Source organism: Enhydra lutris, unplaced genomic scaffold (assembly GCF_002288905.1).
Source record: "Enhydra lutris kenyoni isolate GAN:26980312 unplaced genomic scaffold, ASM228890v2 scaffoldscaffold14, whole genome shotgun sequence".
NCBI lineage: Eukaryota > Metazoa > Chordata > Mammalia > Carnivora > Mustelidae > Enhydra > Enhydra lutris.
The window spans coordinates 41,025,934-41,051,581 of NW_019154098.1; the positions used below are offsets into that span (position 1 = coordinate 41,025,934).

Consider the following 25,648-nt stretch of genomic DNA (forward strand, 5'->3'; position numbering starts at 1 on the left):
AGCCATGAAGAGAGCAGGGACAGGGAACTTCCTTCCCTTGCAGTCAGGTGAGTGGACCCTGCAGGGACAGGAAAAGGGCAGAGAAAAGCAAAAGTAAGGGGGGGGGTAGAAGATTGGGAACACACACGCATGAAAAGCAATGTGGGAGGAAATCATCTGAGATCAAATAAAACCATAAAGAAAAAAAAAGGCAAGAATGAGGGATACTGGGTGGGTGATAGATTCTTCTATGCTGGAATGGGAACCCTCGATTTGGGGGCAGAGCCCTGGGCTTTGTCGGGGCTGAATATCCTCTTGGCTGAGTGTCCTTGGAAAAGTCATCTATCCCCTGTCTGTCTCATTTTTTAAATCTGCGAAGGTGAAAACAGTAAGGCCAACTTCACAGAGCTGTAGGGAGAGGAAAGGAGAGCATTTTATGGTTGGTGGCTGGACACCCAATAAACAAGGAGTCTCCACATCCATAGCATTACAGGGCACAGAGCACTGTGGAAGAGAAGCAGCCCTCCGCCTTGACTTCCAGCGCTCAGGCCCAGGAATGAGCGAGGCAGTGGGCGGGGAAGACACGCACGGGGAATCTGGGGACAGATAAAGGAAACTCGTGATGGGGCGAGGCTGGGCTGAAGAGATACAGATTGGGGAAGAGCTGCAAAGGGAGGGGTCCACCGAAAGAGGAGGGGGAGGCCGCGGAGGGAGAGGGTGGGAAGGCAGAGATGGGAGGGCAGTGCGAGAAGAAAAGCAGGCTGGGGAAAGAAGGATTGGAATGCAGAAGGAACCTTGGGAAGGAGAAAGTACTGAAGGCGGGAGGGAAAGAAGAGAGGGAAAATGGGGATGCCGTGGAGGCGGGGGCCAGGCCGCGAGAGGAAGGAGGACCCCGGGAGCCGACCGAGGAGAAAAGCGGCTAAAGCCAGAGTCAGAAGAGGTTGGGGATTGCGCGAGAAGAGAGGCTGGGGCCTGCAGTAGAGTGCGGCAGCTTTTAGCATCCATCCAGACACCAAAGACTCGTGGCCTTTGCCTGACCTCGAGGGTCGGGAACAGACGCCCTGTCTTTGTGGAGAGCGGTACGCCACCGAGAGAATGGGGCTGTTCTGGGCTGGGCCCTGCGCCTGGGACGTCGCGAGGCTTCGCTGGCCCCGGGCTGGCCCCTGAAGGCAGCGAACGGCCGGCCTGGAGGCTGGGGCCGAGGAAAAGAAGGTACCACCACCACCCGGAGCCAGAGCGCAGTCGGCTGCAGAGGCGCCCGCCGGGAGCCTTCTCTTGGGGGGACGCCGCCGCCGCTTCCCTCCTCCCGGGGCCGCACGCTCCCGGGACAGGGGAGGCGACCGGCGAGGACCTAGGGGCGGGGCGGGGGGGAAGGGAACCGAGCTTCGGACAGTGCTAGGGGGACTCTGGCGCTGTGGATGCTCCTGGCCTCCTCGCCGCCCCGCGGCCGCGCTCGCCTTCCCCCGCCCGGCGCTCCGGGCCAGCTATGCTCACGCAGCCCAGCAACCCCGCGCGCGACCCGCGGGGGCGCTGCGTCTCCCAGCCACACCGACACACCGCGGCCCCTCTCCCCTACACCTCCTGGCCGCACCACCGGCCTCTCCGCCCACCCTCCGCTCCCCTCCTCTCTTCGCCTCTCCCCTCCCCTCCCCTCCCCACCCGGCGAGGGGCGGGAGGGGGCGTGGCAGGGCTGGAGTTTGTGTGGCTGGGACCCGGCTCCCTGCACTCGGAGTCCGCGCGAGGAGCCGGGCCCCGGCCGCTGTCCAGCCGCTCCGCGCCCCTCGCGCCCTGTGCTGCCGCCTCTCTGGGAGACGCTGCCAGTCGCTCGCCATGGATACTCCTAGAGTCCTGCTGTCGGCCGTCTTCCTCATCAGTTTCCTGTGGGATTTGCCCGGTTTCCAGCAGGCTTCCATCTCATCCTCCTCGTCATCCGCGGAGCTGGGCTCCTCCAAGGGAATGAGAAGCCGCAAGGAAGGGAAGATGCCGCGGGCGCCACGAGACAGTACCACGGTCCGGGCGCCCCTGGAGCGCCAAGAGCCACTACCGCGGCCACAGGATGAATCCCGGCGGCGGCTGCCGCAGGAGCCCCAAGCGCAGGAGCCTTCCGGCAGGGGCCCGCGCGTGGTGCCCCACGAGTACATGCTGTCAATCTACAGGACTTATTCCATCGCCGAGAAGTTGGGCATCAACGCCAGCTTTTTCCAGTCTTCCAAGTCGGCTAATACGATCACTAGCTTTGTAGACAGGGGACTAGGTAAGTGGCAAAGAAGATGCCCCACTCCTCTCTCCCTGGAGCTCCGCAGCCGCGGCGCTGCTCCTGCTCTGGCAGGAAGCTACATTTGAGAATTCCCTTCCCGCTCTGGACTCTTCGCCCTTTCTTTTCTTAAATTGTTTTTCTCCAGCCCAATAAGTTTCTGAATGCGGCTGAACATTTTATTCCAGTTTGCAATCCTCCCTTCCTCGCTTCCTTCCTTCCCTCCCTTCCTTTCTCTCTTCCTTCCTTCTTTCTCTAGTCTTTTGCAGAAAGCAGCGCGGTGGCCGCTTGTCTGGTGGCTGGTGGAGGAAGCGTGGAGGACGGGAGGTGGCAGGCAAATGACTGGGTCTGGAGAGGGGACGCGGCAGGGACTGACCGCACACTTGCCATGGGGGTCTCGGGTTGTGCGCGGTGCGCGGTACAAGGCCCGAGTTACCGTGGCGGACCAGGGCGGGACCGCGCGGGGCGAGTGACCCTTTGAAAGCCCCGAGTTCCCATCCGCTCGGGGCGTGGGGAGGGGGTGGGAGAAGAGGGGAAGCCGGCAGTTGCAAGTCCCGCGGTCTGAGGAACGAGTCCGCGAACGGCGTCTGGCTATGCCCTGACCCAGCCGCTGCACTGGTTCCCAGCTCCTCCCTGCGCTGGATGTGGGGATCATCAGCCGGGCCGGAGTCCCGAGCCCTGGAGCGCTTTTTGCTCCTGCAGCGCGCTCACCGCCGCTCTGAGGAGGTAACCGAGTAATTTCTGCTAAGGCAGCGGCCGCAACTGGCAGGGCGGGGCAGGGACAGGGGCAGGGCGACTAAGTTTAAGGATTTGTTGGTACTTAATCCATATGGGTGCGTGGATATGCTCATCCACCTTTCCCAGCCAGGCGTCGCCCCTCTCTCTGAGCTTCTCCCAGGCGCCCTGTCCCTGGTCCCCTCTGAGGGCGTGGGTGCGAGCCTCGGTGCCCGCGGAAACTCCTGCACTCGCTCCTTGCTACCCGCCTTGGTTCGCGTGGTGAATGCCTTCGAGAGACCCTCGCGCTCCCCTTGGTCCCAGAAACTGAGGAGGGATGCACAGGCAGGAGGAACTCCGTTCCTAAAGAGGGGAGACAATAACGTGGAAGGAGACAGGAAAGGAAGAGAGAAAAAGGAAAGAAAAGGGAAAGGGGAGGAAGGGGACGTGAGGAAAGGAAGGAGGAGATTAAAAAAAAAAAAAAATTAAGGCAGCTGTCCACCATCCTGCCCAGACTTAGGTTCCCGGCTTTGACTAGTTCCCCGCCTCCCACTTCCAGGTCAGTGAAAGTGGGGTCGCTCGGAAACCCGCGAGCTCCAGGGTTCAGGAGGACAGGGCTGGTCCCTCCCCGCCTGTCTTGAGTACACTCTCGTCCTCGGACCTCTTCGGAGGACGCTAACTGCCCCTAAACTCCGGTCTTTTCCCGGGCTTCAGACCCCAGCCTCCACCACCTTCCTTGCGGGCCAGGGTTCCAGCTCACGCTGGGTCCGCCGCTGCAGCCGAGGTCAGCGAGGTTCATGAGCTGCTGAAAGGTCTGTGCGGCAAATTAACGCCTGCTATTTTATGGTAATTTTAGGACTCCTAAAGTCACCTCTGCAGATACTCATGGCTTCTTCGTAGCGCTGCAGCTGCATCCCCAACCTCCATACAGCCAGCGCAGCTCGCCCATCCCTCCCACCCCCCAAGCACAGTCTCTGTCCTGCCTCGGTTGTCTCCCTCCCTCCAAATCCTGTTTACCGTCCTCCTTATAGTCAAAGTCTAGTCTAAGACTACCCTACACAACCCTAGTGGAGGGACTAAGGAAGCTCAGAGAAAACTGCTCAAGAGGCCTTTTCCCAGGGGAGGAAATCCCGGAGGCCCAGGCTGATGGGCCGTTGGGCGCAAGTTTTCTTTTCCCCCAAAGGAAGTAGCAAGAATCTCCGCCCCTCCCCCCAAGCAAGCACCCCCTAACTCGTAAGCTTCGCCCTGCGAGTTTGGCACGGGACCAAGAGACCCTGCAGGCTGTTCGGAGGTGTCTACGGAAGCCTGAGGCGTGCAGGCAGGAGAGGGAGGTCGGGGGTGGGGGGCGGGTGGTTCAGGTCCTGCGCAGACGCGGGCTCGCTTCACCCTTGTCGGCCCTGCAACCTCTCCCTGGGCACCGCGCTGGGCATCCCTGGGCGCCGGAGGTGGGGAAAGGGACTGGCTGCGAGCCCAGGCCCAGGGGGCCTCTGTTCCCCAGCCAAGGTTTCCAGGCTAGCCTGACCAAGAACCAGACGTCGGCTTCAACTGTGGTACGCGGTCCCCAGCCGGAGGAGACGCGGAGTGACCACTTGGACCGCAGCTTCGAAGGCACGGTATCCTCCACGCTCTCAGGTTCCCAGAAAACGCGAAGAAGGGCAGTTAGTTGACTGGGAAGGCTGCGCGGCTCGCCGCACGCCGCTCGGGGGTGAAGGAGTGCGGAGCCCAGAACAGGAGGGAGCGCGCAGAGGAGGGGGTTGTGTTGCGGGCTACAGCGCCAGCTTGATAAAGGGAAAGCCTCACTTTCCCTCTCACTGATTTTGATTTGATGTGTCACCGGCGGTGACCTCGGGCTGGACCTTCCGGGGCTTGCTTAGCATCGGGCCCCTGATTGGAGTGTTTCAACTCAGCGATCTAATTGAGGGTTCATGTCATAACACATCAAACGGTGTCTAGTCTCCCGTGATGGAAGGGACCCGCCAGCCGCGCATCCCCGGCTCCTGGCGAGGACTTCCGCCCCTCTCACGTGGGGACTCTGAACAGCGCCAAACCCGCCTACGTCCCCTCCCCCACCCGGTGGATGGCGGGGCAAGGAGGAAAGAGCAGAGGCCAGCCGAGAGCTGGGCCAGCCGCGCTAACTTGGCGCCTTGCCTCGGGGATGTTTAAATCGCCGTCCAGTGCGGCAGGCTTGGCTTGGCGGAGCAGGGGACCCTCAAGGGGGAGGAGCAAAGAAAATGGAAGGAATCCTGAAGCCGGTTCAGGAGGCATGAACTCCGTACTCACGTACAGTATTTGTAATTTGTAAAAAGCCTTCCTCACCCGGGAACCCCGGAACCTCAAAAGTTGCCCCTCAGGCTTGCGATTAAGAGTGGGCGGGCAGGGCTAAAAATCAGTCGGGAGTGAATGAAGAGCGCTTTGGGTCCATAAAGATAGCACGTCCTCTATAACCTCACCCTTGCCACCTTCTCCCCGCCCGACACCTCCCCCCGCCCCCGCCAACACACTGCCATTGGGGAGACTTTAATGCAAGTTTTATTTTTTAAATGTCCCTCCTTTCGATTTGCTCTTCAAACATACAGGGGTAATACTAACCAACATATATTGAGCATTTACTGCATACCAAGTACTGTGCTAAAATCTGTTACCTGAATTATTTCATTTAATTCTAACAACCACCCCTGGGGAAAGCACTGTTTTACAGGTGAATTAAGGAAGACAAAGAGGTTAATAAGCAAGTTGCTGAAAGTCACACAGAGGGGCAAAGCACATATCCAGTTCTAGATATTGCATGCTTAACTATGGCACTACACCAGTAGGATAAAGGGCGAGGAAGCAGAAGTTTGAAAAAGGAGGGGGAGGGCAGATTTCCCACCCGGTCTAATATTCTTCTATATTTTCTTAAGACCCAGTTTGGAGTTGGAGCGGAACTTTGGATTTGAGGGTCGGAATCCATGTTGCGCTTTGCCTCCTCTTTGTGCTCTCTGTGAAGGCACATGCTATCCCCGATCTTTAAATATTCCTCCATATTGTGCTTTTCAAAGGATTTTGAATCCATAGAGATGGAAAGTATGTGCAGGTGTGTGTTAGTGCAGTTATAAAATCAGAATAGATCAGGTTGGATATAGAGAAATTACAGTTAGCACATCAAAAGGCCACTAGTACTGGAGCCCTAGGTCCCCAACCCTGGGGCCTGGGAAAGGCAGACAATTGGAACTTCTGTGAATTCAACGTGGCTGAGAGAAAGAGGGGGAGAGAAAGAGAGAAACAAACCTCCGACTTTCCCTTTCAGGAGTGAGAAGTGATACATAATTCCAACAAGGGGTGGGGGTAATCTCCCCCTTGGTTTTGGAAGAAACCAAAATGAGTCTAAGAATACTGCTTTGAGTTCAGTTTTCAGATGATTTGGAAATGATAAGACTCCTAATTTTTTTTTCTCTGTTTACTGTTGTTGTTAGAATAGCCTACTCAGAAAGGAGGCAGTAGGGAAGAGATAAAAACCAAAAACGAGATGGGAACATCCTTGAGGAACTTGACACCCTAGAAACGAATCACTGGAAAGTTTGCCATGGCTGATTGTTGGCTTCTTGGTTTACCTTCTGGGTCGTGGTTATCTGGGAGCAGGGCAGGACAGTTGGGCTAGCCCGTGCTGTGGGGAGGATATTCTAAGAGCTGCAGAGTCCCCTCGCGATTGAAGTTCGTTTGGGACAGCATGTTTATGCAAAAGAGCGAGTTTCTGGGTGGACCTGGGCCGCAGAGTGGCGTAATCTACGCAGCAGTGCTTTTGCCCCGACCCTGTTGTCGTTGGCAAACGGAAAATGAAATATAAGCAGGGAAGTATTTTAATGGGGACGGAGGGAATTCACAACTGTTAATTATTTGGTGACCTTGTATTCGATTTGTTTGAGTCCCTTATAAAAACACTAATGCAGACCAGACGGCCAAGTGAGGAAGCCGGCAGAAGGTTCCAATCTAGGCTTTATTTCCCCGGAAAGAAGGAACAGCCTTGGAAAAGGATTGCTGAGCATTCAAGTGTGCGTGTGAGAGCGCGCCCGCGTGCGCGCCGGCGTGGGGTTTGCAGTGCTGTCCCGGTTCATGATCTTCCATCGGGCGGGTAGACTGGAAGGTCCTGGAAAAAGGCCTGGGGCGAGGGAAGGAAGCCTTAAGGAAGAAGTTTGTTCTTCTCTTCGGGTTGGAATGATTAAAACATTTTAAAGGCCACAAACCAGAAACGCCTTAGCCATTGTCTTGTTCAATATCGGTTACTGTCACCCCCATCCCTAAGGCCTAAGGGTTGTTACAAGACTCGTACCATGGCCACCTTAGCAAGTGAGCTAAGAACACCGAGTGCGTTCTGCAGCGAGAGTGCAAGCGGGGCCAGAATTCGGGGCGAGCTTCCTCTGCAGGGGAGGCTAATTTGAAAAGGACTCTGAACATTTTCCCCAACGCGGGAGACACTTGGGCTCAGGGAGTTTGCGCTGTAGAGTTGCTGGTGGGGGAGGGGATCGAAAAACGCGCTCAAACATCCTTGTCTTTTCACCAAATTAAAAAAAAAAAAAAAAGTCACCTAAGCCGCAGCCCACGACAGGCCTTGAGAATCCCTTCTTCCGCAAACCGAATGAAGACAAGAAACCTTCCTCCACCCCGCCCCCAAGACCTGCGAGCTTGCGCGCCGCCGGAACCCGCGGGGATCTCGGGCTTTGCACAGGAGGAGGTCCGAACGCAACTGGTTTTTTGCCCACTCGGAGTTCCCCGGATTCCGCCGCACACCTCCTTGAAATGGGGCGGCGTGTGGGGGAGGTGAAAAGAAGGGGACGCAGAGGTGGGAGACAGATGATATGATAGAGACAGGACAGAACGAAAACTGTCTCCTGGCAGGACTGCTGCGTGCAGTAAACTGCGCAGAGCACACCAACAATGATCCCTGGGGGCTTTTAAGTAAAGTGAGGGGCATTAGTTCAATAAATCGTCGGGTATGGACTAACCCTGGACAAACGATGCTCTCTGGACCAGGAGACCGTATCCCAGCCGAGGCCGCGAGGTGCGGTCAGCGGGAATGTGGATCCTCCGCGTCCTTTCGTTGCTTGGCACCAACCGCCTCCCTGCCTGCCCCTTCCCCCTCTCCCCCCGCCCCTCTTAAAGCCCTGGCTGTTTATTTTTAAGCTCAATGGCGGTTAAGTGGTGTCTTCTGTTTACAGGAATTAAATAGGTCCTCGTCGGCCTAATGGGTTCCAGGGTTGCTGTTCTCCGCCTTCCAGGACAGTCCATTAGCGCTGCTGGGGGCGGAGGGGTGGGTGCGCGTGGCGTGAGCCGCTGCAGGCGCTGGGAGGGACTGGCCAGGAGCGGCTGGCCGCGCTGGCCCACTTTCCAGAAGATGGGCGCGCCGCGCCGCCAGTGGCCAGGGTGTCTGGGGGCGGGGTTCGGCTTAGGGACGCGGTGGTGGGCGTGCGGAGGGGAGAAGGGCGGGCTTCTGGCCCAGTCTGAAGCGGCTTTAGCTTACCGAGCCCAGCAGAAAGTGGTGGCAGCGCGGAGAGGTTTGGGATCCCCGTGGTTCACACGGTCCCCTGCCCGCCCGAAAGAACGCAGGGACCAAAGAAAATCCGTGCGCCTGCTTTGCAAATCGGGCTTCCAGGCCCTCATCCCACTTCCCAGCCGAGTCTTGGTCCCACGCCCCGTGGCAGGGAAACTGAATGATGTTAGACGAGGGTCCACAGCGGCCACCGCGAATCTCATTTTGCTGCGACGTTAGTTCGGAGGTCAGCTCAAGGTGAGCGCAGCGGCGCGGAGTTTCCACTATCCCTTCTTCAGAAGCCGCGCCTGGCCCAACACTTTAAAGAACTCACCATTGAAGTTTCTCCGGCGCAGGATCCCTGGGCACTCAGGTCCTTTCCTGTCCACACATCGCGCCAATTTGAACCCCCTCTCCGCACCTGCAACCTGAGAACTGGTCGGGGAGGAGAAACCAAATAAAATGGGAACATTTTCTTCTACTTTTGATCTCGAAGCTCTCTAGTCAGAAGGCCCGATCCTGTTCTAACCCTGAAGGCTGCTTCGAGGCATCATTTCCTCCTTTCCTCCGACCCTGGGCCTATGTGGCTCCAGTGGGCTCCCAGTGACCCTACTGGTGAGCAGTGCAGCAAGAGCGGCACTGGCTCGTCACCCCATCCGGGCCCTGCACGCACAGCTCCCAGGTTAAGGCTGTGACCTTCAGAGGAAATGGGCCCGCTGCGGAAAGGTGGGGAGAGAGGGGTGCAGCATTTGGCCATGGTACCATTCCATTTGGATTTCACTTGCAGTGGTGTCAAATTAAGATTCTGGATGCCCAGGGGTAAGACTTCAATGAAAAGAGACCCCCGTGAAAAGTTCTTGATCTCGGCCTCCAATCACTGGTTCTTGAACCCCCCTCTAAAAACGCGCGGCCACCAGCATTCGCACTAAGATCTTGGTCACCACTTTCAAATGAATCCATTTCATTTTAGAGAAACGAATGAATCTCCTTGAAGCACCTTCAGCTCCTGCCAGAACTGGTCCTTACTGCCGTGGCAGGCTGTGCTGAGGCTCCGAGGCCATGGGAAGTTCACCTTTCACTCCGGTGCCATCTGGGGTTTTCCTTCCTTCCCCTGCCACCGTCCCTCATTTGCCTCTGGCTGGGCTGGAGCTTGGTCCAAGAACACTGGGACTTCTGTGTGGGATCCAGGCGGGCCACCAAACCTGCTTAATCATGTGGGGTTCACAAGGCCCAGGCTCTTTGCAAGGAGGACAGTGCGGTCTGCCAGGCTTGGGAGAGAAACTAGAAAAGCCTCTCCAGGTTCTGTGGAGGACCCGCCTGGGGCTCTCTGTGTTTTGAAAGGAGGAAGGAAGTTGAGAAACGCAGGGCATGCTATTGGAGAAAACACTGGGGAAGCCAAGAGATCCAGAGAGAAGTTGGTGGATGAGTGTGTGGTGAGAAGACACACACAAACACCTACGGACTGACTGGGCCTTTTCAGGCGACTTGCTTTGCATGGGGCCTTGTGCTCAGCCTAAGGGGCCATTCATTCCTCCTTCCCCCCGTCCTCACCTCTCATTGTGGAGCCCTTTTGGGGCGGGAGGTGGGGAGGCACCATCTGTCCACAGAGCCAATCTGGGGTAGGGATGAGGGTGACATTCTGGGCTAACCCTGGCCCTGAGCCCACAGAGGAGGGAAACTGCAGGGAGGGACCTGTCCTTAATAAGGTTCTGGCTGGAGCTTGCTTGTTCACCTGGAATTTGTGAGAGAGATCTCAGTAGTGGATGATGTAATGACATAAGGCACTGAGAAGGATCAGTTTGATGGCGGTGAGGCCACAACCCCTATGGGCCTTGCCCTTCACTGACCCTCAGGTGAATAGGAACTGGAGGTCCTCGTTTCTCTCTTTACCCCTCTGCCCAGCACCTTTCCTTCATTCACTTCTGGAAATCCTGCAGAAATAAGTGGGTTGCCTGTCCTCAAAGTAGGCCAAGAGGAGAACAGGTGCGTCTTCTGCCTACCTGGATATAGGCAGTTATGCTGATAGTGACTGCATTTATTGGGTGCTTCTGTGTGTCATGTCCAACCAGCCCTGGGTGCCTTGACTCTGACCTTTCCAATGACTCAGCAAAGTGAGGGATGGCTCTCCCATTCTACAAAGGAGGCTGGGAGAGATTATGTGACCTTGAGTATCCAAGGTCCCAGCCAATACGTCACAGGTCAGGATTCAAATCTATGTCCCTTAGACTCTAGATTCCTGTGCTAATTCCACGTTGTCAGTAGTAACCAATATTTGCACACATCTTCAGATAAATGTCTTTCCTACTCTTTCTCTCATTTGCTGCTTCTCCTTCAGTGACTGTGTGAGCTGGCTGGCGTTGTCTTCATTTTGTAAATGAGAGAATTGTTTCCCTGTAAGTTCTCTTTCAAAAGTCCAATTGTCAACATCCCCTCAGTTCTGCTGTTTAGGAAGTGATTTTCTTTAGGGGACCAGAGATTGATGCCTTTCCCCCAAGCATGGGTTGCCTGTAAGAGCAGGAACCTTCTCAGGGTTTCTACCAAACACAGTTCAAGGCCAGGATGTCCAGGGTGGTGGCACAGATATTGGAGCTGGACTGTCTTGTCTACCTCTTAGTATCTTGGGCAAATTACTATTCAGCAATCTGTATTTTAAGCTTTCTGGTCTGTAACATGAGCATAGTAGTGATATCTTTTTCTTTTCCACAGTTTTGAGGCTTAAATGAGTTAATGAGAATTCAGCTCATGCACAGTGGATGGTAATTGCTACACCAGTGTTTGCTATTATGATTTTTATTCTGGATGGTCAAGCAAGAGCACCCTGTAGAGGCTGAGTTGTGTGGACTGCCTCCTGAATCTGCCCCTCAGTGAGGATGCTTAGCGAGCTCAGCAGCTGGCACCAGATCTCGACAGAGGCAGGACTCAGGACAAGAATACAGGCGGAAAAAATACAGGGGGATGGTCATGTTATTTCTGTGGCCCAGGAGAGGGTAATCGTTGGAGCACAGATTGCTCTTAGGCTTTCACACCCCAGGGGAGAGGGCTGATGGTTCCTTTTTACTCATCCTGTACATCCGACTTTATTTCCAACCTGTAGACTTTCCCACCTCAAGGCAGTGCTGAAGCTGGGTGACCTAGGGAATAAGCGACTCCAAATTTAGCTATGAAATCCCTGCGTGGAGGTCTTCTTCCTTCTAGTAAAGGAAGAAAAATGAAGATCCTGGGGGAACCCAGTTGGCCAGAAGTTGATGGCATTGGTGATGTACGTGTGTCGCGTGTCCTCCCTCCCTCTGCACCATCGCCCAATCAGAGCCGTGGAAGAGGGTGTGGCCGCGGGTCGGAGGGCACAGGAACTAAGACCTTCAGATCCTGCCCTTCAGTAGCTGCAAGACATTGGCAAAGTGAAGATACCTCGCAGGGCCCCAGTTTCCTCATCTATAAATGAGTGTAACGCTAGAACGGGCCTCACACCCCGCGGTGAGGATTCGGGGACAGAGCCCATCAAAGCCCGGAGCACGTGCCTACCGCAAAGACGCGTCCCAGAAGCTTGCGTGCTGCTGTTGGCTCAAAAATGACGGGGGTTGGGGGGAAAGGCTTAACTGCGAAGACGTCCGGGAGTTTTCTATGTAAAGACGGGTGCCGATCCCGCCCCTCCCATCCCTCCACCTGTGGAAGCGGGCGTGGGAAAGCCCATTATCATATCGGCTCTCTGAGCCACTGCCTTGTCGCAGGATCTGTGTCTTTGGAGGACGTGGGGCGAGACGCGTGGAGAGGTGGCGGGCGGGTGCGGGTGCAGGCCTGCCAGACGCTTGGCCAGTGGCCGTCCCGGGTCACCGAGAATTCAAAGGATGGGAGCCTGACGCGCACGGGGGAGCTCTCTGAGAGACCTGGAGCCCCGGGGGAACCCTCAAGGCGAGGATTCTCAAGAAGGACCTTAAGCTGCCTGCATATCTCAGAGATGTCTTGGAAAAAAAGGCAGTGCAGGACCTTCTCGCCCCAAACCAAATGAAGTTGAGGGTTTTCGAAAACCCTGGAGGGGTGGCCCCAGCAGGGGTAGTCCTGGGGGACCCTGGAGACACATTTGCAGCCGCTGAATGTCCCTCGATGAGGCTGTCCTCCTGGGACTCAGGTTCTCTGGTGTCTGGTCTTTGGTGCCATGAGCATCCTTTTCCTTTCCTGTCTGGGTTTGTTTCTTAGCTCCCTCCAGTCAAGCACTGTAGCTCCAGCCTGCGCTGATGACTCTACCTTCCTAGGCCAGTTTTCTCATTTAAATGGGTGTTACAGTCCCTGCCTTGGAAGTGACTCATTCTTTTTCTCCTGTCCTCATTGGCTTCTTTTTAAAATTGTTTATCAAATTCCATACGAGATGTGCATATTTGAGGTGTCCTCACCTCAACCTTTTGCCAACTTGCTCTTACTTCAAAAAAGGCTGACCTATTTATGAAGACTTTTCTTCAAATATGCAGATGGTTTGCTTCTTCCTTCTCCATCTCTCCTCCCCCTCCTTCCTGCATCCACCTACCTGGGAAAATTGATAAGGGCAAATCCAGCCATCGTAACTTGAAAGGTCTGTACCTCCCTCTACTACTCTACAAGCCCTGAGGTAACTGGGTTTGAGCCAAGTGGTAACAAACCGGGTTCATGCAAATTAAGACCAAAATAAAAAATCTCCCCTGATTTATTACTGACTGATTTCAATATAAAGGCCTAAAGCTTAGGATTCACTTCCAACCTGTACATAAAATGCCACAGACCCAATGAAAGGTGCATGTTTCTAGGGAGGGGGATGGGAGAGAGGGTCATCTGATGATATCAGACCTCATTTATACCGGACTTAATGGGAAAGGAGACCTGTGGAAGAGAATGTGAAGGGCTGGTTTCCTACCTACAGGTGGTCTTGGCGGCAGAGCCAGGCTTTTTGATGCCAGGTCAGCAGGCAGAGTGTCTTCAGGGTCACAGGGGATGGTGGTGTTTGCACTCCTCAGGTCGGATGCCTCCTCTGGGCTATTTCTGTGATGCATGGATTCAGAGCAGGTCCAGACAGGTGGGGAATGTGGTCTGTAGGAGAGCCACGCAGAGTAGCCACTTTCTTGGACCCTCTGTTAAAAGATTAGGGATTAGAGTTCGCAGAGACTCAGTGAGAGTACACGTGGCTGAAAGAGTAAAAAAAAAAAAAAAAAAAAAGTGGGGGTGACTGTGCGGGGGGACAAAAAGGAGCTGGGAGAAATAGTGACTTGGTTCTGGTGAGTATCACCTTAGACCCTGCCCTGGGTCCTGTGTTTTGGAGGACACTGTTTTGCCCCAGCTCCAATGGTGCCCTAGCCAAGGGGACAAGCTCATCCGGGATTAGTGGTTCTTACAGTGGGATCCCAGACCAGCAAATCATCATTACCTGGGAACTAAGACAAATGCAAATTCTGGGCTCCTACAAACCCCTGGGTCCTGAGAGAATTTCTGTTTCTAACAAATGTGATGCTGTATGATGTCACGTTGATCTTGCAGATTTAGGGATCTTTAGGTTTAGTGGCCTTGAGAGCTACTACTCTACTGTGGTGCCCAAACCATAGAGCTCTTCCCCAAATAGTCCCCTTCCAGGGCCCGGCCAGCTGCTTCATTGGGTCTGTCCTCCTAAGAGTGTATCTACACCACTGATACACACCTGGGAAGCCTGGACCTGTGGTCGAGGTTGTCCACAGTCATGTGGGTGCTGCTAAGTGGTGGGTTGGAGCTGGTATGGAAAGAGAAGGGGGCAGGTTACTGACTGAAGTTCCCATTTGCATCCTTTCCTTGAGCCTTGGGCTGGCTGGTCTTGCTAGAAAGATCATTAGAAATCCCAAGGCTGCAGAATCAGTAGAGCCCTCTTTCTACAGAGGCTTTCCTCTATTTTGACCATTCTTGGGGACCGGAGAAATGTGACTCAGCTGTAGAGACTAACCATGACTAGCCCACACTTTTTTTTTTTTTTTTTTTTTTAAAGAGTAAAAACCAAAGAAGGCGGATTGCTCCATGTTTCATGAGGGAGAAATAAATAGATGACCCCTTACTCCTTCTTATGCTCTCCAGCCCGTGACAAACTGTCTCAAGAGTTATGTAAGCAGAGATGGAAATGATTTCCTTATGGCATCCATGTTTGATTCCCAGCAAGCTCTGCAAATACAGTTTGGACTGTATCCCCCATCCCTCATCCCCCAGCCATTGCTCTGTTGGAGAGGCAATGAGGCTAAATGCTCCAACTCTGGAATTAAATAGACTTAAGTTTGGATCTCAACTTTTTTTACTTACTAGCGGCCAGCCTTCGGTAATTAACTTCATTTCTCCAAACCTCCATTTTCCCACCTGCAAAATGGGAACTACCTTACAGAACTGGTCTGTGCTTGTGGATAAAGTAAGGGTGAAAACTGTCAGCCCTCCCAATACTTAGCTGGTGCAGCAAATGCCTTCAGTCCCTCTCATTACATCCTTAGTTTGGGGAGCGAGAAATATGAGAGGCAAGAAAGTGAAGCCTAAGGCAATAGGTCCAGAGAGCTGGGTGGTGGCTGAAGGTTGTCAGACGAAGGTTTCTTTAAAGGAGGAGAAGAAAGTGTGCTGAGTTCCCACTGATTTTAATGTGACCCTGGTCGGTTTGAAGGTCTTGGCTTCCATAAATCAACCGCCTCCAGCAGCTTTTCCCTCTTCACCTCTCTAACCCTTCCCACAGCTCGATCTCAGGTTGGGACATGTGCCTTCGAGGGAGGTAGCCAGCGTTGCAGTCAGTCCAAAGAGGGGACTGGGTGTGGCTGAGGCTCCAGGTCCAGTGCCCTGGGGCTACATCTGAACGGGCACTGAGGGTCGGACTCAGGACCCAGTGACACTTTTACTATTGAAATCGAACCAAACTTTACTAGCTTCTGGGGAAAGCTGGGGGCTTTGGGGATTTTTGTATTTGCTGGGTTGTAAATATTTTATGAGAAGGCAGCCCAGGAAAATCTGGTTAGCTTTCCGCCTTGCACATTGAAGTGGGGTTGGTTTCATGCACAAATGCGTCAAAAAAGAAGTCAAGTTTTGCCTTGGTCCCAAAGAATTCGTCTTGGGTTTTAAAAGCCCATTATTCCCTGCACCACCACCCCAATTATGTTCCCTAAATTTCTTTTTCTTATTTGTAACCCAAAATTTAATCTTCAAGATGAGCTGCAAAGCAAGATTTCAAGTTGGGTGGGTGGGTGGAGGGGAGAATGTCACTGTGTGTGTGTTTGAGGTTTTCTGCTAACTGATGTATTTCTCATTGATTGCAGGATCTTCTCAATGGATAGATGCCTGGGGGGTGTGTGTGTGTTTATTCATTTGCCGCCCCTCCCCCCCACTTCTGAAAGCTTTGTTGCTCTTTTGTTTGTGGTTAAAATGGTGAATTTGAAAAAGCAAGGAATCAAGCAGTCCCACAGAAGACCCTCATTCTGTCAGCTTCGTGCTGGGCCTAAATACTTCAGCATAAGTGTCTAGTGGGCAGCAACGTTCCCCCAGTCTATACTAGGGCTGCGTCTTCAGTCATCTTGGAGCTTAAAAACAAAAACAAACCCCAAAATGAGCAAACAAAAAACTAGCAACAACCCAGTACCCAGGCTCTGTTCAGAGACCTTGTTTCCGTTGGTTAGAGCAAGCCCTGGCACTGGTAATTTTTCAAGTCTCTGGATGATTACAAGGGACACCCAGAGTGAGAATAACCACTCTGGAAGTTTCCAGCTTACTGACCGCATGTACTCGAGGTCAGGCACAGCTGTACCCGCTGCAGTAGGATGGACAGGACCCGGCAGGGTCCTAGCTCCTATGGGCCAGTGGGGCAGGGTGTTGCTGGGAAAGACAGACCACTAAGGAGACAAGTATAAACGAGGTCATGGTAGATAGTGCTAAGTGCCCGTAAGATAATAAACCCGGGTCCTGTGATAGTGACCGAGGGAGGCTACTTTAGATCAGGGTGGTCGATGATGGCCTCTGGGAGGAGATGACATTTGAACTGAGACGTGAATGATGAGAACGAGCCAGCCAGCCAAAACGAGGGCTAGGGGGAGCGCGGCCCAGGCACACGACCACAAAGGGCACATTAGTGGTTACTAAGGCTCCTGGGGGAAAACCCGGGAGGCTGCCGGCGCGGCCGCCTCTCCCGCAGCCACCAGCCACCGACTTCCGCCCTCGGAGTCCCGGGCTGACGGGGAGGGCGGGGGTGGTGGTGGTGGGGAGTGCCCTATCCTGGTGTTCCCCCTCTCCTAGCTGCGCACCGGCCGGGCGGGGAGCCGGGGTGGTCAGGCCCCCGGCTGGCCGAGCTGGACGCCCAGCCGGCCTGCCCCGCTCCCCGCCCTTTTCCTCCCGGGGGCGGCCGCAGAGCACCGGGCTGATCTCCCCCTTAAGTGAAACTGACTGTAATTATTTTTTATCTCGCAGACGATCTCTCGCACACTCCTCTCCGGAGACAGAAGTATTTGTTTGATGTGTCCACGCTCTCAGACAAAGAAGAGCTGGTGGGCGCGGAGCTGCGGCTCTTTCGCCAGGCGCCCGCAGCGCCCTGGGGGCCACCGGCAGGGCCGCTCCACGTGCAGCTCTTCCCCTGCTTGTCGCCCCTGCTGCTGGACGCGCGGACCCTGGACCCGCAGGGGACGCCCCGGGCCGGCTGGGAAGTCTTCGACGTGTGGCAGGGCCTGCGCCAGCAGCCCTGGAAGCAGCTGTGCTTGGAGCTTCGGGCCGCGTGGGGCGAGCCGGGAGCCGGGGAGGCCGAGGCACGAGCGCCGGCGCCCCAGCAGCCGCCGCCCCCGGACCTGCGGAGTCTGGGCTTCGGCCGGAGGGTGCGGCCCCCCCAGGAGCGCGCCCTGCTCGTCGTGTTCACCAGATCCCAGCGCAAGAACCTGTTCGCCGAGATGCGCGAACAGCTGGGCTCGGCCGAGGTCTCGGGCCCAGGTGCCGCTGGCGCCGAGGGGTCGTGGCCGCCGCCGTCGGGCGCCCCGGACGCCGGGCCTTGGCTGCCCTCGCCCGGTCGCCGGCGGCGGCGCACGGCCTTCGCCAGCCGCCACGGTAAGCGGCACGGCAAGAAGTCGAGGCTGCGCTGCAGCAAGAAGCCCCTGCACGTGAACTTCAAGGAGCTGGGCTGGGACGACTGGATTATCGCGCCCCTGGAGTACGAGGCCTACCACTGCGAAGGCGTGTGCGACTTCCCGCTGCGCTCGCACCTGGAGCCCACCAACCACGCCATCATCCAGACGTTGATGAACTCCATGGATCCCGGCTCCACCCCGCCCAGCTGCTGTGTGCCTACCAAATTGACTCCCATCAGCATCCTGTACATCGACGCGGGCAATAACGTAGTCTACAAGCAGTACGAGGACATGGTGGTGGAGTCCTGCGGCTGCAGGTAGCGGCGCCTTCCCCGCCGCCCTGACTGCAGAGAGGTGGAGGAGGAGCTGGCCTCGGAGGAGGCCCGGGGTCGGGGAGCAGCCTGGATATGGCAGCCGGTTGGGAGAGGAGGGAGCTCAGCCTTCCCGGAACCTTCCACCTGCCAACCCAGAGGGAGATACTGATTTTCACACCTTGCCTGGCCACCCAGGAAAAACAAGCCAAGGAGGATTTATTTAGTTCCCCCCCCCCCTTTATTATCGTGGCTTTGGATTTCCGTGTGTGCCTCACAGGTTTTGATAGGAGGTGGGGAGCGGGGAGACGCCTACCTGTTTCTCAACAGTTCCATGGATTGAAAAATTTATAGTTTAAGAGGAGAAACAGTGTGGGAGGAAGAATCACCTTTGACCACATCTTGGGTTGATTGTTTTCTACCCATGTAAAGAAGGTGGGTTTTTGTTTTTTTTTTTTTTTTTCTGGCCGTGTCATAGCCTGTGCCTTGTGACCTCCCAAGCAGAGAGTGTTCAAATAGAGGAACTAGCAGCGAGAATAGGAAAGCCAGGAAGGGCCCTGCCTTTAGAAGAACTTGCTCCTGTACGGACTGGGCTCTGGCCTCTCCCAGTACAGAGAGCTGGCAACCGGCATCTCACTGGAGGCGGCTCAGGTCACTGCCTTTACTGTTGCTTTTTCTGGTAGGGGAAAGGGGAACTGGTATGGATGGAATGAAAAAAAAGGGTCAAAAGAGGCCCCCCCCCCCCCCCCAAGGATAATGAGAAACCACAAGGCCTGCCTCTGAGGGGGCCTGACACTGAGGTGTATGAACCAGGATGGAGGTAACCCAGGAAAACCCCTTCTGTGGTGTCTGTTTCTAATTGATTTTTCTGAGCAGAGTTTGCCAAAATTCAGACATCCCCTTTTAAGGGGAAGGTGATTTTCCAGTTAAACAAAAAGCAAGTAGGGGTGGGAAGCTGAGATAAGAGGTGCAGAGAAGGGGAAATGAGCCCAGAAGCAGAGGATGAAGTCAGGAGGGGAGGTGGTGGCCCCCTTGGAAGGATGGGGAGATGGGGCCAGTCCAGAAGCAGGCAAGAGAAGGATGAAAGGGGACTCTGGTCCCTGTGCCCAGAGATTTCTTTCACATCTATGTTCCCTCCCCTCTCTCTAACATTCTTGAAAGATTACCAACCAGCAATAGCCCAGGGCTCCCCCCAAAAGAATTGTTTCAGATTGTAATTACCAGTTAGGCAATGTTTTTAAAACTTAGTAATGAGAAACTGTGAAAAGAGCAAAGTGTTACATTGAGCTCTGGGTGGGAGATGGGGAAGGGACAGTGAGGAGGGAGGCAGGGGTGGAATTCATCTTCTAGAAGGAAGCAGGAGAGAGCACAATGCAATTAAATACCCATTCCCAGATTGTTGAACCCATGAACTCCCCCCACCCCCTGCACCAGTATTATTTTCAAACATTGTCCATAAGTAGGCCCTTTGCAGAGTTCGTTTCCTTCTCATCTTTGACCATGAAATGGTGTACATAAGGGAACTTGTACCAACCATTAAAGAAAATTTTTGTTTTTCCCAAGTGGTTTTGCTCTCTCAATCTAAACCTGTTGCTTGTTTGGTTCAGAGAACTACAAACTGTCCAAGAAAGGGTGAGAATGATAATAAATGCTAATATAAAATGCTAAGTAAAAAAAAAAAAAAAAGACTTGGCCAGGAGAAATAATTTAAAATGCACATTTGCTTTGGATGCACTGTTGTTCTGTTAAGGCTGTATATATTTGTTTATTTAAGGTGACTGAAAGTGCAAAGAGAAAGTGGATAGCATGCAATTCATCCTAATGTACAAACGTTATATGCACTCAAATGTTATAATTTCTAATATTTTTAAAGTTTATATTCGAGTTGTACAAAGTTAAGCATTAATCAGATATTTCATTCTTTCATAATGTTATCATTTTCTTAAATATTATTACAAAATTTTAAGTCTGTCTAATGGAGAGTTTTTTTAAACTGTCTACCTCACTATAATACAAGTATTACAACACTAAAGTTATCAGAGGTCGATTTTATATTCAAAGCATTTTTTACAGTACACTTTTCCTGGATGATACTCCATCTAATACTGTATTATTAAACTCATTTTCCCCCTTAATCACGCAGCCTGTTTTATATGGATTTATTTAGAAGAACCCCTTTCTCGAGGAACTACTGTCCATGGTATTTTGGTCCAGTACGGGACTGAATGTCTGAAAAGGCACTCATGATTTCAATGTCCATCCCTGAGAGCATTGCACTTTTTCTTCATAACTCTTGCAAGAGTCTTCATGAAATTTTCCCTCACCAGATTAAAGCCAAATCCTTGCCAACTATTTGAGAGCAGTGCTGATAAGCTTGTAACTCATTCCAGCATCTCAAGACCCCAAGTAAGAATTGGATTATTTTCCTGGTTTCTTTAATGTTGAAAAAAAGCTGTAAATCGCTTAAGCCAACCAAGCTGCCAGGAATTCCCGTTCCCATGAATGGCATACAGCAAGCGGAAGATAATGCGCTCTTTCTCTGTTCTTGCTGTAAATTAGGCTCATACTTGCTGTACAAGTCTGAGCCTTCCCTGTATGTCAGGTCCAATGATGTACATGCATTATTTCATGCAAACCCATCAGAAACTCCAAGCGGTAGGTGTTATTTTTACCCCCACTTCGCGGACGTGGAAACTGAGGCTGGGAGAGTTTAAGTAACCTGTTGGTGGTCAGCCAGCCAGGGTATGGCGCTTAGCTTTTAAACCAGCTCTTTCAGACTCTGGACCTTTTGCGGTGTTAACCACTGCACAGTTCTGCCCCCAACATCGTCTACCTGCTCTCCACCTGGTGCCGAAATGTCAGCGTGGGGAATTTGCAGTTAGTCACAATCACGGGGTGGGGTGGGTTGGGGTGGGTGAGCTGTCATAGGGGCCACCAGTGTCACTTACGGTTTTGGGATATATGACTGCTGGGAAGCTGAAGTACAGGTACGGATTGCAAAGCTCAGTGAGTTCTTCCCTTAGGCTCGCCTCCGGAAACCCAGAGTTTTGGGTCATTGCTCGAGATCTGTAGAGTCTCTGCAGTTTTCTGGAACTGCCTGGGTGTGGTTTTGTGAGTTCGGGTTCTCAGAATAATGATCAATTTACAAATAAGTTGTGTTTCAAAAGACTGGTTGTAAGTCCTCTGTGTAGAACCGAGAAACGTTTTCCTGAGGGAACAATGTTGGTTTGAATTTCAAGGTCATTTTGCATAAGTTTTATTTACCCAAATGGAACTTTTTAATAAAGCAACTTTGACTTCTGGATTTGGGGAACAGATAATCACCTGGGAAAGAAAAAAAGAGGCTCTCGCTCTTCTTTTTCCTGGGTTGAGGCAGATTTTGAAACAGTTGAGAATTCTTTGCATTTTTCCATCACTCTTTCTATATCCCTCACCCAATTCCCCAGCCTCCCGACTGCCCCGGGGACTCCCAGCCCTACACTGTAAATCCAGATTTCCCTTTTCTGCATAAGTATTTCCAGCCCCAAAGTTATTTTCCTCTCTCCCCTCCATCAGAAAGTTTATTCCTTCACTCAGATGGTAGAGGAAACACAATCTGGTTGAATTACATGAAGATGTAAATATCTTCTAGCTCCTTAGCCTTGGAGACATTTGCATTTTAAGCAAAGAATCTTGGTTAACTCAGATTTCTTGTGAGTGATGTGAAAGACAATATGGAAGATTCAACACTCAAGCCACACACAATTTGAGGAGTTGAATGCGATCTCGGCCCCAGTGGTACAGGGTGACTGGAGAGCCTTGCCAGTGTGAATTTTTTCATGTCCCCTAGGGTATATTTTGAAAAGACTACTTATAGCTGACCTGTTTTAAAAATTAATATCCAATATATTAAAGCAAAACATTTAATGACTTAGTTGCTTTTTTCTAAAGCTCTTAAGTTTAATGAATCTGGGCCCCATAAAGAGTTTGTTGTCCTTGATTTTGCACCCAAAAGAATGCCCAACACACAGCATACACTCAGTAAATATGCTGAATGAATCGTTTTACAAATCCTATTTTGCTCGTTAATTTAATCATTTTAACAAGCACTTTGAAGGGAGGCTTAGATTTATGTCTCTTCGCCTCAGGTTGAATGGATCAATCTCCCTTAATCAATTCTGGTTATAAACCTAGTTAATAAACTTCCTTTAAATATTGTACTGCTTTTATCAATTTACTATATTAATTTTTCTTTTAAAGCTCTTCAAATTTCTCTAAGAGAAAAAACCTTCCTATGTAAACCACTCCAGGTAAAGCTAACAAATTAAACTTTATAAGATGGTGATTCTTAAGTTCTAGTAAGCATTTCAGTACTGTTTATGTCATTTAGCTTCACATTAGGAATCTAAAATTGATTACTCAATTACACATTTAAATTGATTTCAGAGGCTAACCTGTTAGATACTTAATAAACATTTTTTAATGCTTGCTAATGTTTTATATACCAAATATATACAGATTGTATTGTGGATTTAAAAAAAAACCCTATTTTTGAACTTAGTACAACAGCGCTAATGATTTAGATTCAATTTACTTAATCTTTGTACTCTATTCTGAAATTTCTATGGGTTAAAAACATTAACCCGGTCCTGAAAACCATGGTGTCACACACAAGTGGGGAGACCATTTCAGCAGACTGTGGCTGTAAATCTACCGTAGGCTTCAGCTGAGAAAGGAAATGGATTCTTCCTGGGACACTGACCACATGCCAACTCCCTTTTAACACGTATTGTACAACATGAACCCCAAACTCCTATATTTTATGAGTTGGTCTCTCTTGGTTTCGAGATAGGTCATTAACTCATTTTTCCTCCTGATTTGAGTACATTGAATTCCACATTCCTCATTAAGATTATGGCTTTCTTCATTGATCACTTGGATTTCACATTCATTTAATGATCTTAGGACACATCTTTATTTTCACCTTTGGCCTTAAACTTACTTTACTGTCAGGGTGCCTGGGGGGCTCAGTCACTTAAATGTCTGACTCTTGGTTTCAACTCAGGTCATGATCTCAGGGTTGTGAGATCGAGCCCTGATGTGGGCTTTAGGCTCAGCACGGTGTCTGCTTGGGATTCTCTATCTCCCTCTTCCTCTGCCTCTCTCCCTGCTCATGCTCTCTCTTGCTTTAAAGTAAAATAAAAATTTTTTTTAAAGATTTTTATTTATTTATTTGACAGACAGAGATCACAAGTAGGCAGAGAGGCAGGCAGAGAGAGGGGAAGGGAAGCAGGCTCCCTGCCGAGCAGAAAGCCTGATGCAGGGCTCGATCCCAGGACCCTGGGATCATGACGGTAGCTGTAGGCAGAGGCTTTAACCCACTGAGCCACCCAGGTGCCCATAAAGTAAAATAAAATCTTAAAAAAAGAAAAAAAAAAGCCTACTTTACTGACATTTTACCGAATTACCCTGCCCTTCCATAATTCTTTCACAACCTCTTCCAACCTTATTCTCTCTGGTAAACAGAATTCTGTATTCTTTTTTTTTTTTTTCTTGTAATGTTCCTTTGTGGAAGAGCTACAGCTCTTACAGATATTAAAATGGTGTCTGACGAAAGCTGCACACGTCTTGTTCTGGTCTAGTTCTGTAGTTACGGTACTAAAATCGTATTAATGAAAAGACAGTGCCTATGTTTGAGGAGTTCACGGCAATATTATTATTATTACTACTATTATGTTATGAGGTACTTTATGAAAACTCTAGTTATTATCACTCTGCTTGACAGATGAGAAAACTGAAGCTGAGCCAGGGTCAGTCACTTGCTTGAAAGGAGTTAGGATGGAATCTGGTGGGATCTGGAGAACATTCTTATCTGCTCACTCATTTGGCAGATAACTCCTAAGTTCCCAGAGCATGGCAGGCATTCTGTGAGGCTCTAGGAAATGTTACACATTGAACTAGAGATAAAGGAAGTTCCAAAATTGAGTTCCAGGACCAAAGGCAGGCTGTTCTCTTTACCTATATTCTGCATTTTTATAGCTTGTTCTTTTCCTTTCCAAATCATAAATTCCCCGAAAGCTTCATCCATCTTCCTTCATAGCTTTATAAAAAAAATTTAAAATTTTTTCGTTGATCCAAAATTCATTGTTTATGCACCACACCCAGCACTGAATGCAATACGTGCCCTCCTTAATACCCACCACCAGGCTCACCTAACCTCCCCCCCGCCCAACCAAAACCCTCAGTTTGTTTCTCAGAGTCCACAGTCTCTCATGGTTCATCTCCACAACTTTTGAGGAAGCAGGGAGAACAGGATTCAGCTTGAGGGATGGGGAAACACAGCCATGAATTCTCTACCATCCAGATATCTGAAATTATAAAGGATGTAATGCTAACCCTTCCAAGAAGTCCAAACTTATTAGGAACAAAATGTGTTTGATTTAAAAAGTTTAATAAATATTTGTTATGTATTAGTGTCATTGCTGACTAAAGGTGGAACTGACCAGATGTAACTGAAAATGATCATGTGAGTGGAAAATAGAACCTCGTGCCGCAACTTTGTTTTTGAAAATTCGTATTTCCAAGTGATTATTCTTTTACTTCTGTGAGGAGTCCTCAATCATGATAATGATTCAGTAGCAGGAATGTGAGACTAGTTAGTATATATATATTTTTTTACCTCAGAACAGCCAGGAAACCAATCGTATGTGTTCAGGGGATTTTGAAATAAGTTTAACAGGGTTATTTACTCTTGACCTAGGGCAATGACCAAATGGGGTGACATCTGTGATGTGATTTGGCCATCCACAGCTCCATGTTTGGTTGTCCTTCTTCAGAACAGAGAGAATCCTGTGTCTCCATCCAGAAGACCTGATGATTTCCTGGTGAATGCCAGCTGACATACGTCAGCCAGTTGTGCCCTAATTGTTTCTTTCTTTCTTTTTTTTTTAAATTCTTGATTTGACCCTGACTTTGTTTGAATTTCTATATTTTCTTGGGAGATGATGGGTTCCAATTTGTTGGAAGAAAGGGGCCGTTGGACTGCCAAATGTCTTCCTTCCTTTCCTTTGAAACTAATTTCCACAGGGGAATATTTCCCTGTCTAAGTTGAGATAGTCTCCAACTAGTTGGAGTTTCAGTTTTAATTTGGAGACTTGCCTTATCTTTAGTTTTATACCTAAAATCTCCAATGAGTTCGTATTTTTGCCCTCATTAGTGGTTGCTGTTTATTGGGCACCATGAGCATTCAAATCATGGTAGAAGACTTAAATTTATTCAAGGCCCTTGGTCAGAGGACTCAGTTCATAGCTTATTCACACCAGAAAGAATTTTAATGTTGCTTACTTTAAAATTGCTTTCCAGAGCAAATGGACACTTACCTTCTGAGAATGTTTGGTTTAGGCTTAAACAAAACTATACATATTCATTCTAGATTTCAACTCTTGCCCAAACCTGACTGCTGAAGTTTGTTGGGAATGGGTGGCCAGGGAGCAGGAACTTCTGTTATTGCAGTGAACAAATGGCTCTTCAAAATAAATAGATAATAGTTGCATTAAAAAACCATTTTCTGGTTTTTAGATTCCTTGTATTTGTAGGAAAGTGATTTCTTAGCCAGCACATTGGTAGGTGTTGTTGCCTAAGTGTCAGTGGGAGTGCCTGGAATTGAGCATTGAGATAGCATTGTGGTTAAAAACCCATTTGAAGCATGATCTGAACAACCACTGTATCTTCGAATTTCTCCAAATCTTTGAATTTGGGCTGTTTGTCCAGCAGTGGGGTACAAGAACAGGCATATCTGGCTCCTTCATATCAGTGTCTCCCAATCTCTTGATGTGACCCAGGTTATAGGTGCTTA

General features: G+C 50.9%; 1 protein-coding gene across 1 annotated transcript; it reads left to right on the forward strand.

The window, feature by feature from the left end:
* The first annotated feature begins 1,809 nt into the window (after positions 1 to 1,809).
* Positions 1,810 to 17,824, forward strand: LOC111146468 (growth differentiation factor 6). Its single transcript, XM_022502023.1, has 2 exons — positions 1,810 to 2,233; positions 16,860 to 17,824. The coding sequence occupies exons 1-2, from the start codon at positions 1,810 to 1,812 to the stop codon at positions 17,822 to 17,824; spliced, it is 1,389 nt and encodes a 462-aa protein (XP_022357731.1).
* Positions 17,825 to 25,648: the final 7,824 nt, after the last annotated feature.

Coding starts and splice junctions, on each gene's coding strand:
- LOC111146468 (XM_022502023.1), top strand. CDS start 1,810: ATGGATACTCCTAGAGTCCTGCTGTCGGCCGTCTTCCTCATCAGTTTC. Junction 2,234..16,859: donor CTTTGTAGACAGGGGACTAG/GTAAGTGGCAAA, acceptor TTTATCTCGCAG/ACGATCTCTCGCACACTCCT.